The sequence below is a fragment of the Somniosus microcephalus genome, chromosome 19 (assembly GCF_052327205.1).
Source record: "Somniosus microcephalus isolate GS21.2 chromosome 19, FLI_Smic_1.0, whole genome shotgun sequence".
Classification (NCBI taxonomy): Eukaryota; Metazoa; Chordata; class Chondrichthyes; order Squaliformes; family Somniosidae; genus Somniosus; species Somniosus microcephalus.
Window position 1 is genome coordinate 7,684,627 of NC_141005.1, and position 15,251 is coordinate 7,699,877.

Genomic DNA, 15,251 nt, shown 5'->3' on the forward strand with positions numbered 1-15,251 from the left:
CAGCTCCCACTCCCAATGTTTAGCCGGCGGTGTCAGTATTTTGGCTTCTGTTCCATTTCTCCAAGGATAAGACCCTGCAGAATGCTTTAAATTTTAAATTAGCAGCAAAGAACACAAACACACACACACACACACACACAGACAGAACGACTAGACGGACTGAGTGCTGACTGAACTCTTTTTTACATCAGACATTCTCCCTCTGGTGCGGAGCAGATTGGCCTCGCCCCTCACTATCTCTGTAATCTCCTTCAGCCCCACATCCCCCCCGAGATATCTGCGCTCCTCTCATTCTGCCCTCTTGAGGATCCCTGATTATAATCACTCCACCATCGGTGGCCATGCCCTTTGTTGCCTGGGCACTAACCTCTGGAATTCCCTGCCTAAACCTCTCCACCTCTTTCCTCCTTTAAGACACTCCTTAAAACCTGCCTCTTTGACCAAGCTTTTGGTCACCTGCCCTAATTTCTCCTAACGTGGCTCGGTGTCAAATTTTTTGTCTTATAATACTCCTGTGAAGCGCCTTGGGACATTTTACTACGTTAAAGGCGCTATATAAACACAAGTTGTTGTTATAAAGAGGCTCACATCCCTCACAAGGGCCACCCTGGGTGCAGGTTTTTAATCTGTTCTGAGCGGACTCCCGCCGCAGTTACAGCAATCGTTCGAGGAACGCTTATTGGATTTTCAGCGAGTGAGCTCCCCCGCTCCCCGTGTGTGATCGGGTAGACCGTGCGGACCTGTGTCCTGGGCAGGACTGCTGGATTCTCCGCCTCATGGGAGCCGGGAGGTGTAGACCGGCTGCTGACTGACGGGATTCAAAACCGCGGCGGCTGCTCTGAGCCCGGTCACTGCGCTGTAAGTCAAAACTGCAGCTTGTAGAATCGCACAGCACAGAGAGAGACCATTCGGCCCATCGTGCCTGAGCCGGCTCTTTGAAAGAGTCATGGGGGAAAAATTGAGTCACGCCCCCCTTTGGGGCACTAACTTCGTCAGGGCGCTACTTTTAGCGCCCCGGAAAAATTAGCGCCCCCGCGGCCGAAATTCTGTGGTAGCGCCCCAAGAGGTTAGCGGGGTGCTACTGGAAACGCCCCGCCTCCCTCTTGGGGCGCTGCGAGGGAATGTCGCGGCGCTACGTGCTGTGGTATTGCAGGCATTCCTCCCCTTCTTAAAGGGGAGGGGCCTTGCGCAGTGCGACCTGTGGCCCAGCTGGGCCCCCAAGGATTGGAAGTGCCGGCAACAGAGCCCGGCACTCGAGAAGTGCCGGACTCACGGAGCGCAGCCGGCACTCCGCGGGGGGGGCGGGTCAGGGGGACGGCAGCGGAGGCAGGTGCTGGCAGGCGGCCAGCAACAAAAATGACCGCCCTGCACCTCGCCTTTAAATAGCGCCGCCCCGGCCGCAGGTAGGCTCCCCTGACCCCATCGGACATAGCGTCAGGTGGTAAGTCAGGGGGCGCTCCCGAAGATCGCGGCCGGGGCGCAAGCGGGGTGTTAACGGTTAACCTCCCGCTGAATTTTGCGGGAGGCGTTGGCGGTGCCATGCTCAGGCTAAGAGGGCGCTAACGGGAGGCGCGAAGCAACCGAACTTTTCCCCCATTGAGTCATAACGGCACAGAAGGAGGCCATTCGGCCCATCGAGTCCGTGCCAGCTCTCTGTAGAGCAATCCTGTTAGTCCCATTCCCCCGCTCTATCCCCGTAGCCCTGCAAGTTTATTTCCCTCAAGTGCCTATCCAGTCTCCCCTTGAAAACATTGAGATTCACTATAGCCCCGTTTGGGGCTCCAGCCTCATCAGGGTGCTAAAAGTAGCGCCCCGGAAGCAGTCGCGGCCGCCCGCCGGAAATTCAGTTTGCGCGCCCCAGAGGGAAGTGCGGCGCTACTGGAGGCGCCCCGCATCCCTCTTGGGGCGCTGCAGCTGAATATCGCTGCGCAACGTGCTGCAGCGCCACACACTGCGGCACGGCGCGCAGCGGTACTGCAGGCCTTCCTCCCCTTCTTAAAGTGGAGGGGCCTTGTGCAGCGCGATCGAGGATCGCGAGTGCCGGCAAAAGAGCCCGGCACCGAGGAGAAGTGCCGGGCTCTTGGAACACAGTCGGCACTCCGCGGTGGGGGGGGTGCTCAGGAGGCCAGGGACGGCAGCGCGGAGAGGTGCTGGCAGGCGGCCAGCAAAAAAAATGGCCGCCCCGCACCTCCTTTAATTAGCGCCTCTACTGCCGCAGGTAGGCCCCTCTGAACCGGTCGCAAATAGCGTCCGGCGTTAAAGCGGGGGGCGCATCTAAATATCGCGATCGGGGCGTCAGCAGGGCGCTGTGCACACCGATGACGTCATCGGTAGCGGCGCAGCGCTAACGGCTAGCGCCGCGATTAGTGTCCCGCTGAATTTAGCAGGAGGCGTGGCCAGTGGCTTCCAACCCACTTAGCGCCCTCTTAAGGCGCTAACGGGTGGCGCAGCCCACTGAATTTCTCGGCCTGAGTGTCTCCGCTTCCACCACTTCCGTCGGCAGCAAGTTCCAGGTCCTCACCACTTGCTGCGTAAAAAAGTTTTTCCTCACATCCCCCCTGTATCTCTTGCCCAAAACCTTAAATCTGTGTCCCTAGTCCTTGTACCATCAACTAATGGGAACAGCCTTTCCCCGTCTAGCCTATCCAAACCCGTCATAATCCTGGACAAAGAGTCTCTCCAATTAGTCCCACTCTCCCCGGCTCTTTCCCCACAGCCCTGCAAAATTTTCCTTTTCAGGTATTTATCCAGCTCCCGTTTGAAAGTTACTATTGAATCTGCTTCCGCCGCCCTTTCAGATTCTGAAAGGAAAACAGAAAGTTCCGGAGATAAACCGGCACGTCGGCAGTTTTGGAGCAGAAAGACAAGTGAACGGTTTGGCTGTTTGACCCTTTGACCCTGTGACTACAGACAAAGACTTCTTTCGGGGGCCTGAGGAATAAGCTTGTAAAGCCAGGCAGTATCCATCCGCTGGCTGCGTGCAGGCCCGTTAGATCCATACCGAGGGTTCGGGGGGAACGATGCCACTCTCCGGGGGTGACATTGGTCTCTGCCTGTAGCACGAAACGGGCTCACAGCCGATCGGAGGCCCGATTCTCTGCTTCATTTGAAATCACAGAGGGGAGAGAGAAAATCTGGAACTCGCTCCCCCCAAAAGACTGGATGTTGGGGGTCAATAGAAACGTTTGAGAACGATAGATTTTTGTTGGACATCAAGGGATATGGAGCAAAGGCGGGTAGATGGAGTTGAGGTACAGATCAGCCGTGATCCTCCAATTCTGGCCTCTTGCGTGTCCCCCGATTTTCATCGCTCCACCATTGGTGGCCGTGCCTTCAGCTGCCTGGGCCCTGAGCTCTGGAATTCCCTCCCTAAACCTCTCCGTCTCTTTACCAATGTTCCCTGTAATTTTTTTTGGCCCCGCACTGCCCCTTTAAGGGGCCTTTCGGGCCATTCCAAACACCGCGCGTGCGCAGTTTTTACATTGACAATCCGGCTACGTGGGTTCCCTGGAGCGCTGCGCGGCCACGCTTAAAGGGAACGTTGCTCTCTACCTCTCTCTCCTCCTTTTAAGACGCTCCTTAAAACCTACTACTTTGACCAAACTTTCGGTCACCTGTCCTAACATCTCGGTGTCAAATTCTGTCTGATAATCGCTCCTGTGAAGCGTCTTATGAGGTGCTATGTAGATGCAAGTTGTTGTTGCTCTGATTGAATGACAGGACAGGCTCGAGGGGCTGAATGGCCTGAATGGCCTCCTCCTGTTCCTATGTACCGGCTCAGATGATTTTCAGCTCCGTTGGGTTTACTGTGCCTGTCTCTGGGAGTCTCTCCGATTACTTGTCACCCCTCAGTGCTGTAGTGTTGCGGGAAGTCTCTGACCTACTTCCGATGAGTTTATTTCCTGTTTTTTTTCCTCTCCTCAGCTCCCTGCGCTGCTCACGGAGGATATGCGTATTCGGGGCTTGGCGTGGCCCTCTCCAGCAGTCCGGCACCAGTGGTTTTTACAATTGGGTCCCCTCCCAGTGGCACCCCTCCCCACGCTGGCAGAACGAGAATGTTTTCAGGTACAATCGCCGCTGCTCTACTTTGTTCGCATTTGTCCAAACATCAGTCAGTCGTGCCCTTAAACTCGGGAGGAAGGTTGAGTCTTTTGTGACCCATGAATGAACGGGTTGTTCCTCATGGGGAGAGCAGTGTTGGTGTAACCAACTCTGATTGGACGTGTTCCTGGAGGATCCATCACATGACTTCCGATCGCCCCGCCCCCACACACTCCCGCCATTGGTCGCTCGACACGTCCATCCTTGTGCCGCCTCGCCTTCCCACAGCCAATCAGAAAGCGAGCAGACTCTTCTATAACCCGATTGGATGATCCTTGAATCTCAGTCAAACAGCCTTTTCCCCAACTTCAATATTTTTATAATTAGTAAACAAACATGTTCAAAGAAAATTACAAACACACAACTTTTTTAATGCCTGTTATGATGCACATCAAAGACCAAAGCCACCATTTACTTTTAATTTATTCTTTGGATGTGGGCCTCACTGACAAGGCCACATTTATTGCCCATCCCTAGTTGCCGTGACAACATTAAGGGCCTTGAGCCACGTGTAGGCTCGAGCCAGCTAGGGGTTTGGCAGGTTCGCTTCCCTGAAGGACATTAGTTAGGTTTTTAACAACAATTGGCCAGTTTTCATTGGGATCAGATCATAGAATTTCACAGCACAGAAGGAGGCCATTCGGCCCATCGTGCCTGTGCCGGCTCTTTGAACGAGCTCTCCAATTAGTCCCACTCCCCCCTGCACTTTCCCCACAGCCCTGCAAATGTTTCCCCTTTATCCAATACTTGAGATCACCCCTCAATCTTCTAAACTCCAGGGAATACAAGCCAAGTTTATGCAACCTGTCCTCCTAATATAACCCTTTAAACACCGGTATCACTCTGGTGTCTGGTAAGATTCCCTGAGGGATGTGAGAAGATGTTATATTTTTAGGACGGGTGTGTTTGCAGTGAATGTATTCCGTCTATATTTATGCTTCGCTTGAGTCTCACTCTTTTTTATCATCAACTCCACTTCAGGGCTATTTTGAGTCTCCATCAGGAATCCCTTTGAGAATGAGAGGTGTCAGCAACTTCACCCTTCTGTTTTATCTCTTTAGCCAACTGACTACCCAATCCATCACCAGATTAATATTTAACACACAATGTCAATAGAATGCATTGTGAAGGTCTGGCAGCTTTGATTGATATCCTAGTCGCTGCCACGACCCGAACTAACTGGTGACATTAAAACTCTGAGTCAGTGAGTCAGGAGGAGTGACCCCAGCTGCGGGTTATAAATGAACCAAATTTAAATTCAAATCGAAGCAGCCCGCTTGATCGGCAGACCATCCACCACCTTAAATAGTCACTCACTCCACCACCAGCGCACCGTGGCTGCAGTGTGTACCATCTACAAGATGCACTGCAGCAACTCGCCAAGGCTTCTTCGGCAGCACCTCCCAAACCCGCGACCTCTTCCACCTAGAAGGACAAGGGCAGCAGGCGCATGGGAACACCACCACCTCCAGTCACACACCTTCACGACTTGGAAATATATCGCCGATCCTTCATCGTCGCTGGGTCAAAGTCCTGGAACTCCCTCCCTAACAGCACTGTGGGAGCACCTTCACCACGCGGACTGCAGCGGTTCAAGAAGGCGGCTCACCACCACCTTCTCAAGGGCAACTAGGGATGGGCAATAAATGCTGGCCTTGCCAGCGACGCCCACATCCCGAGAGTCATTTTTTTAAAAAGCCCTCCCAGACTTTGCCAAACACCTCCTATTTATACAGGAAAATCTTTTTGGTCGATGTGACATGATTGTAAGTAAATTAAACACTTAGGGGGAAAAATTGGGTTGATTTGCAGCTCTCATTAGCGCCCCACTCGCGCCCTGGCCGCAAACTTGGGTTGTGCCCCCTGACCTATCGCCGGACGATATGTCCGACAGGGTCAGGGGGCGTTTTTGCAGCCGCGGTGTCGCTACTTACAGGGCAGGTGTCAGGCAGCCATTATTTTTTGGCCGACTGTCAGCACCTCCCCTTTTTTCCTCGGGGTGCCGGCCGCGATCGCTCAGCCGGGACTCCTCTCGAGTGCCGGGCTGTTTTCCCGGCACCCTGCTCCCCGGTGGTCCAGCAGGGCCCCGGTGCGTGCAGTGCTAGGCCCCTCCCCTTTAATAACGGGAGGAGGCCTGCCGTACCGCGGTGCTACGCGCCAACCCGCGTGGCCCTGCTGCACGTAGCGCCGCGAAATTCAGTTGTAGCGCCCCAGGAGGGAGGGGGAGCTCTTCCAGTAGCCCCACCTCCTGCTTGGGGCGCTACAACCGAATTTCAGGTGGAGGGGAGCTAATTTTTTCAGGGTGCTGGCGATGTTCGCGCCCCAAAAGGGGCGACACTGAATTTTACCCCCTTAAACTCAGAAAAGTCGAAGGAAATTTGGCCTGAATTAATCACAGGACAAATAACACTTGGAATCAGAGTTGTCACCCAAGGCAAGTCTGCTGTAAAGCTTTAGTACAACAGTGGGAGGGAAGACCCAATCGGCCATTCAGCAGAGAGGCTGAATCCTTTGTTTACTGAGGATGTTCCGAGGCAGTCACTGGGTCCGACGCTGGCCTGAGCTCTGCCGTTAATCCGCTGGATTTGAAACGCTCCAATCACGTCTCTGCCTTTTGTCTGTTTGAACCTTTTACAGTCGGCTCCTCCAGCTCGATGAGCTCAGTGGGCTCCAGCAGTGGCCGTATTTTCCAGTGCTCCCCAGTGGGTCCCAGCGCGGAATCTTCTCCTGCGCTGTATGAGGGGCCTTCAAGTCTCAGGTACACGTACCCCGATACCATCGCAACGAACATGGAGGCAATGGTGACATTCGAGGCCCCAGAACTACCAGAGGAAACTCTAATGGAGGTGCATAAATTTTTTTAATGGATTTATTACTGTATTTAAAGCAAGGAATGCCGGCAAATAGAATCTGTGAACAAATCTGAGCGGAGGGGGTGAAATTTTAACTTCTAGCCTCGGGCGGAAAGACGGGTGATGGCGAATCGCCGCCATAGAGTGATTTTCATTGGGTCGTGGAGACGGGATTGGAGGCGTGTGGGGGGTTAAAATGCCAAAATCGGGGGGCACGAACCCAACCCGCCTCCATGCCAGTTTCAAAGGAGGCGGGTATCCGCCCCGCACTGGGACACGCCTCCCCGAGGCGGGAAGGGGATTAGTGCCAATTAACTGCCTGTTAACAGGTAGTTAACAGGCAGTTTTTAGCCTAATCCCTATTTTCATTCCTGAAGTGTGGGATTCCTGACGGCTCCAAACCACGCCAAGTTAGTGAGGCGGGCTGAAGGGCTTGGAGGGGTCGAGATGTCCGGTGTTCAGGTGAGTGACGGGTGCATGAGTGCAGAGGTAAGTGTGTTTGGTGTGTGTAAAGTGTTTAAAGAAGTTTTACTTACCTTTACTTACATTTACAGCCTTCCTTCCTTCAGGTCTCGGGAGTCCCTCATCTCACCGGCACAGAAAGCAGAATGGCCGCCAGCTGTCAAAATCTGCAGCATTCAGCTTTCTGTTCCGGAGAGATCTCTAAATCATCCTGAGAGGAAGGAATTAACTTGGAGTACAGATTGTCAGTGTTTGACGGCTTCAAACAGCTGTGAAACGCTGATATTTCATCTGTCAAAAGCTCTTGACAAATGAAATTTCAATCTGTGACGTCACCTGTTGCCGGGTGGCCCTTAATTGGCCTGCTGAGCCCGCTGGGCGGGCACAACAAGGTCAATCAAGTCTAAATCGCATGGGTTGGCCACAACTTGATGGAGGCGGGACTACAACTCCGAAAGTTGTAGTCCCGCTTCCTCAATGAAAATCCAGCCCATAGAGTCAAAACGGCACAGAAGGAGGCCATTCTGCCCATCGAGTCCGTGCCGGCTCTCTGCAGAGCAATCCAGTCAGTCCCATTCACGCGCTCTATCCCCGTAGACCTGCAAGTTGGCAGACAGGAAGGAAAGAGTTGGAATAAACGGATCTTTTTCCGAGTGGCAGGCAGTGACTAGTGGGGTTCCGCAGGGATCAGTGCTAGGACCCCAGCTATTCACAATATATATTAATGATCTAGACGAGGGAACTAGATGTAATATCTCCAAGTTTGCAGACGACACAAAGCTGGGTGGGCGTGTGTGCTGTGAGGAGGATGCTGAGAAACTCCAGTATGATTTGGACAGGTTGGGTGATTGGGCAGATGCATGGCAGATGCAGTATAATGTGGATAAATGTGAGTTCATCCACTTTGGTGGCAAAAACAGGAAGGCAGATTATTATCTGAACGGCAATAGATTGGGAGAAGGGGAAGTGCAACGAGACCTGGGTGTCCTTGTGCACCAGTCGCTGAAGGTAAGCATGCAGGTGCAGCAGGCGGTTAAGAAGGCAAATGGTATGTTGGCCTTCATAGCAAGAGGATTCAAGTACAGGAGCAAGGATGTCTTGCTGCAGTTGTGCAGGGCCTTGGTGAGACCACATCTTGAGTATTGTGTGCAGTTTTGGTCGCCTTATCTGAGGAAGGATGTTCTTGCCATGGAGGGAGTGCAGCGAAGATTCGCCAGACTGATACCTGGGATGGCAGGAATGACGTATGAGGAGAGATTGGGTCGATTGGGCCAATATTCGCTGGAGTTTAGAAGAATGAGAGGGGATCTCATTGAAACTTATAAAATTCTAACAGGACTAGACAGACTAGATGCAGGAAGGATGTTCCCGATAGCGGGGAGTCCAGAACCAGGGGTCACAGTCTAAGGATAAGGGGTAAGCCATTTAGGACCGAGATGAGGAGGAATTTCTTCACCCAGAGAGTGGTGAACCTGTGGAATTCTCTACCACAAAAGGCAGTAGAGGCCAATTCATTAAATATATTCAAGAAGGAGTTAGATATATTTCTTAAGGCTAAAGGGATCACGCAGGGGAGAAAGCAGGGTCAGGGTACTGAATTTCGATGATCAGCCATGATCTCATTGAATGGCGGAGCAGGCTCGAGGGGCCGAATGGCCTACTCCTGCTCCTATCTTCTATGTTTATTTCCCTCAAGTGCCTATCCAGTCTCCCCTTGAAAACATTGAGTGTCTCCGCTTCCACCACTTCCGTCAGCAGCGAGTTCCAGGTCCTCACCACTCGCTACGTAAAAAAGTTTTTCCTCACATCCCCCCTGTATCTCTTGCCCAAAACCTTAAATCTGTGTCCCCTAGTCCTTGTACCATCAACTAGTGGGAACAGCCTTTCCCCGTCTAGCCTATCCAAACCCGTCCTAATCTTGTACACCTCTATCAAATCACCCCTCAAACTCCTTTGCTCCAATGAAAACAAATCCAGCTTCTCCAACCTGTCCTTGTAGCTAAGATCCCCCATCCCCAGAACCATTCTGGTAAATCTCCTCTGCACCCTCTCAAGGGCCTTCACATCCTTCCTAAAGTGTGGTGACCAGAACTGGACACAATACTCCAGTTATGGCCTAACCAGCACTTTATAAAGGTTCAGCATAACTTCTCTACTTTTGTACTCAATACCTCTATTTATGAAGCCCAAGATCCCATATGCTTTGCTAACCACTCTCTCAATATGTCCTGCCACCTTCAGGGACCTATGCACATTAACTCCCAGGTCCCTCTGTCCCTGCACACTCTTTAAAACTGTGCCATTAAGTGTATATAGCCTCTCCCTGTTCCTTCTGCCAAAATGCACCACCTCACACTTCTCTGTATTAAATTCCATCTGCCACTTGTCTGCCCATTCTGCTAGCCTTTTTATGTCCTGTTGTAGTCGATTGGTATCATCCTCACTGTTTGCCACACCCCCCATGTTTGGTGTCATTGGCAAATTTAGAAATTCTACTCCGTATTCCAATATCCAGGTCATTTATATATATCAAAAAAAGCAGTGGTCCCAGCACTGACCCTTGGGGAACACCACTGTCTACCATCCTCCAGCCTGAAAAACAGCCATTTACCACAACTCGCTGTTTTCTGTCCTTAAGCCAATTCCTTATCCAAGCTGCCACTGACCCACCTATTCCATGAGCTTCAATTTTGTTAACCAGCCTTCTATGTGGTACTTTGTTAAACACCTTCTGAAAATCCATGTAGACAACATCCATTGCATTCCCTTCATCAATCCTCTCTGTTACGTAATCAAAAAATTAAACTAGATTAGTCAAACGCGATCTGCCTTTTACAAATCCGTGTTGGCTCTCCTTAATTAGCTTAAACCTCTCCAAGTGCCTGTTAAATTTTTCCTTGATTATTGTTTCTAAAACCTTACCCACCACTGATGTTAAACTGACCGGCCTGTAGTTACTAGGATTGTCCTTGCACCCTTTCTTGAACAATGGTGTCACATTTGCCACTTTCCAATCCTCAGGCACCTCCCCCGTACCTAGGGAAGATTGGAAAATTATGGCAAGCCCTTCCGCTATCTCCTCCTCCAATTCCCTTAGCAACCTGGGATGCAAGCCATCTGGACCAGGCGACTTGTCCACTCTAAGCATACCCAGCCTTTCTAGGACATCCTGTCTATCAATTTTCACCCCTTCCATTGCTTCTACCTTTTCCACTTCTACCAATATTTTGTCAGCATCCACCTCAGCCAATTTTCTATTCATTAATTTTTCATCCGGGGATAAACATTAAAATGACCCCAGAGGGTTCTCTATGGGTTTACCGGCCTCCCACCTTCCACCCTACAGAAACGTGAGCTCATCCAAAACTCTGCTACCCGTGTCCTAACTCGCACCGAGTCCCGTTCACCCATCACCCCCCGTGTCCAAACTCACACCCAGTCCCCCTCACCCACCACCCCCCGTGTCCTAACTCGCACCGAGTCCCGTTCACCCATCACCCCCCGTGTCCTAACTCGCACCGAGTCCCGTTCACCCATCACCCCCCGTGTCCTAACTCACACCCAGTCCCGTTCACCCATCACCCCCCGTGTCCTAACTCGCACCAAGTCCCGTTCACCCATCACCCCCCGTGTCCTAACTCGCACCGAGTCCCGTTCACCCATCACCCCCCGTGTCCTAACTCGCACCGAGTCCCGTTCACCCATCACCCCCCGTGTCCTAACTCGCACCAAGTCCCGTTCACCCATCACCCCCCGTGTCCTAACTCGCACCGAGTCCCGTTCACCCATCACCCCCCGTGTCCTAACTCGCACCGAGTCCCGTTCACCCATCGCCCCCCGTGTCCTAACTCGCACCCAGTCCCGTTCACCCATCACCCCCCGTGTCCTAACTCGCACCGAGTCCCGTTCACCCATCACCCCCCGTGTCCTAACTCACACCCAGTCCTGTTCACCCATCACCCCCCGTGTCCTAACTCGCACCGAGTCCCGTTCACCCATCACCCCCCCGTGTCCTAACTTGCACCGAGTCCCGTTCACCCATCACCCCCTGTGCTCGCTGACCTACATTGGCTCCCGGTCCAGCAACGCCTCGATTTTAAAATTCTCATCCTTGTTTGCAAATCCCTCCCCGGCCTCCTCGCCCCCCTCCCTATCTCTGTAACCTCCCCCAGCCCAACAGCGCAGCTAGACGGGAACGTTGCCCCTTGCCCCACCTCAACCTGGCCACTCAGTTGTATCAAACCACTTCGGGATGGGCAACAAATGCCAGTGGTGCCCACATCCCGAGAAAGAACAAATATTTTTTTTAAAAGAGGGGTCAGGGTTTATTTTTATCCCTCTCTTCCAAAGGCACCAACATAAGAACATAAGAAATAGGAGCAGGATCAGGCTACACGGCCCCTGAGCCCACTCCACTACCCACAGGGCCATGACCGATCCGAACCTAGACTCATGTCCAAATTCCTGCCCGCTCCCCGTAACCCTTAATTCCCTTTACTTCTAGGAAACTGTCTATTTCTGTTTTAAATTTATGTAATGATGTAGCTTCTACAGCTTTTTGGGGCAGCATATTCCATGGACCTACCACCCTCTGAGTGAAGTAGTTCCTCCTCATCTCAGTTTTGAAAGACTGCAGCCTGCTGGAGAGGGAGCTTCGCACCAACCCTGAGCTGGACACAGAGGCCACTGCACTCATGTAAAAAAGTACATTAACATTTCAGAGAAAAACCCTATGGGGGAAAAATTCAGTTGTTTGCACCTCCCGTTAATGCCTTAAGAGGGCGCCAATTGGGGCGCAAAGTAACTAGCGCCCGGGCGCGGCGATGTTTGCGCCGCTCACGAAATTAACTAGACATTTTGCGGCGGCGCTAAACACTACCACCACGATCTCCTGCGCCAGCAGATCCTGATGTCAGTCGAGCGTGCAACGCCCCGTTAGCGCCCCAGACCGGATATTGAGTGGCGCCCCCTGCCTTACCGCCTGCCGCTAGCAACGACAGGTTGAGGGGAGCGTTTTGCTGTCAGAAAGGGACTGGGGGAGCGCTATTTAAAGGCGACCGCTTCCTGCCTTTTTTTGTCAGTGACATTTTTGCACCACGCATTCTGAGAGAGAGAGACTTCTGGAGAGATTCAACGCTGTGTGAAGGAATTTTGGGTACTGAGCAGCAATTTGCAGGTTTATTTTGATTTGCCCTTCCTTGCTTCGCCAGCGCTGTGAGGTAGCGCCTCGCTCCTTGGCCTTTGCGCCTTAAGACAGGTGTGAAGCACCTGATTTAGCGCTCCAATCACCTCCAGGGGCGATAAAAGCCAAGTGCGCTAAACTTTGCGCACGGCCGATAATGGCGCCCCAAACGGGGCGATACCAAATTTTTCCCTCTTTATGTTTTCTTGGGCACTTGTTACCTGAAGTGCAGTGTCCTCTGTATAATTAATGACGTGTTTTAGCAGCTGACTAGGGAAGTGACGGTCCTCAACAACAGATGGCTCTGCCTCCTGTGGAGAACTCACGACGAAGGAAAGGTTTGGGGGGGGATTGCGAGCTGCTGATTGCAGAGTCTTTTTATTTTAGCAAGGGCGGGCATTCTTTTTCCATCCGGCTTGGCTTCTGACAAGCTGGGTTGCTGCGTGGGGAGGCGAGTTGTGTCGGTGTGACGCTGGAGCCTCAGCCTAGGAGAGCTGACAAAACACCTGCTGACGCTGCAGCTGTGACGCAAAGGAGAAAACGTGGTTGGAATGACCTACGTTGTTGGCATAAAAAGGCCGCCTCAGCCTGAATGTGTTGGAACGACTGCTAGTTGGGGGGGGGTGGGTGTGGTGGTGGGCTCGATTTTCAGTCCCTGACTGTGGGTCAGGACCACAGTGTAGGGATCCACGGGAGACATCGGGGACCAGGTGCCCTCACACCCAGCAACAGAGCAACACAGGCTCCAATGGCATGACCACAGGGGGCACCAGGAAACCCCGAGGTCGCTCAGTGCGGGTGTGGGTGATGAGCGCTCACTGCTTCTTCCTCAGCCCTGCACCCAACGGGCACAGATTCCCCGTACGCAGGGCTCAGGTGGGCCCACTCTACGGCCTGTTCAGATGCTTTTATTCCATTGGGTGCATTGATAAAAAGAAAGACTCACATTTCTCCAGCGCCTTTCACCACCTCAGGACGTCCCAAAGCGCTTTACAGCCAATGAAGTACTTTTTGAAGTGTAGTCACTGTTGTAATGTAGGAAACGTGGCAGCCAATTTGCGCACAAGCTCCCAGAAACAGCAATTTAATAAATGACCAAATAATTTCTTTTTGGTGTTGGTTGAGGCATAAATAATAGACCAGGACACCGGGGATAACTCCCCTGCTCTTCTTCGAAATAGTGGCCGTGGGATCTTTTACATCCACCTGAGAGAGCAGACGGGGCCTCGGTTTAACGTCTCATCCGAAAGACGGCACCTCTGACAGTGCAGCACTCCCTCAGTACTGCACTGGGAGTGTCAACCTAGATTACATGGTCAAGTCTCTGGAGTGGGACTTGAACCCACGGCCTTCTGACTCAGAGACGAGAACACTAAGCCACGGCTGACACCCGAGGCTTTACTATGATGGTATTGGAGGGAGGGAGGGGGTGCTTGAGAGAGAAATGCAATTTTATTTCACGTGTGGTTTTATACATGGGGCCCAACCTCTGGATTGAGGGGGAGTTGCTCGGTGGTTCGTGTGTTGTCTCCTGCGTGGGTGATGTACCTGGTCAATCAGTTTAGTGTCCGTCAGCCACGGGATTGACACCAGTGCCTGTGTCATTTGCAGCAGGAGCACACGGAGATCCTGAAGAACCTGCGCTTCACCCTGGTCTTTGTTCACTGTGTGATGGAGATTGCCTCGGCCAAGGGGAACCCGTTTGAGATGATGTGCAGCTCAGTGACCTCCGCATGCCAGCTACAGGAGAGCGTGGTGGTGGATCAGATCAGCCTGCTGAGCAAGGAGTGGAGGTGAGGAAGAACACAGCTCGAGTCTGTTCCCCGGATCCGTCGTCCATCAGCCGTGACTCAGTGGGTCGAACTCTTTCGCCTCTGAGTCTCGATTTTAAAATTCTCGTCCTTGTGTTCAAATCCCTCCATGGCCCTCGCCCCTCCATATCTCTGTAACCTCCTCCAGCTCTACAACCCTCCGAGATCTCTGCACTCCTCCAATTCTGGCCTCTTGCGCATCCCTGATTTCCATCGCTCCACCATTGGCAGCCGTGCCTTCAGCTGCCTGGGCCCTAAGCTCTGGAATTCCCTCCCTAAACCTCTCCGCCTCTCTCTCCTCCTTTAAGACGCTCCTTAAAAACGACCTCTTTGACCAAGCTTTTGGTCACCTGTCCTAATATCTCCTATGTGGCTCGGTGTCAAATTCTGTCTGATAATCGCTCCTGTGAAGCGCCTTGGGACGTTTTACTACGTTAAAGGCGCTATATAAATGCAAGTTGTTGGTGAGTCAGAAGGTTGTGGGTTTGAGTCCCACTCCAGGGAGTTGAGCACAAAATCCAGGCTGACACTCCAGGGCAGTACTGAGGGAGTGCCGCACTGTCAGAGGTGCTGTCTTTCCAATGAGACGTTAAACCGAGGTCCCGTCTGCCTGACATTGTAGCAAGGGGAAGGACTACATAGCAACAGGAGGAGGCCATTCAGCCCCTCAAGCTTATTCAGTTAGATCATGACTGATCTGTATCTCTACTCCATCCACCCGCCTCGGTTCCGTAACCCCTAATACCCTTACCCAACTAAAATCTGTCAGTCTCAATTTTGAAATTTTCAATTGACCCCCAGCCTTTTGGGGGAGAGAGTTCCCGATTTCCACCTTTGTGTGAA

General features: G+C 52.4%; 1 protein-coding gene across 6 annotated transcripts in view; it reads left to right on the forward strand.

Moving 5' to 3' along the window:
• Positions 1–15,251, forward strand: part of ulk1b (unc-51 like autophagy activating kinase 1) — a 203,168-nt gene that overhangs the window by 166,507 nt on the left and 21,410 nt on the right. For 5 of the 6 annotated variants that reach the window (XM_086011910.1, XM_086011909.1, XM_086011908.1 and 2 more), the window contains 3 exons: positions 3,925–4,065; positions 6,739–6,947; positions 14,209–14,390. In XM_086011910.1, the coding sequence (XP_085868036.1) occupies positions 3,925–4,065; positions 6,739–6,947; positions 14,209–14,390 (532 nt within the window). The remainder of the gene's footprint in view (positions 1–3,924; positions 4,066–6,738; positions 6,948–14,208; positions 14,391–15,251) is intronic. The other variant, XM_086011911.1, reaches the window with a different exon arrangement.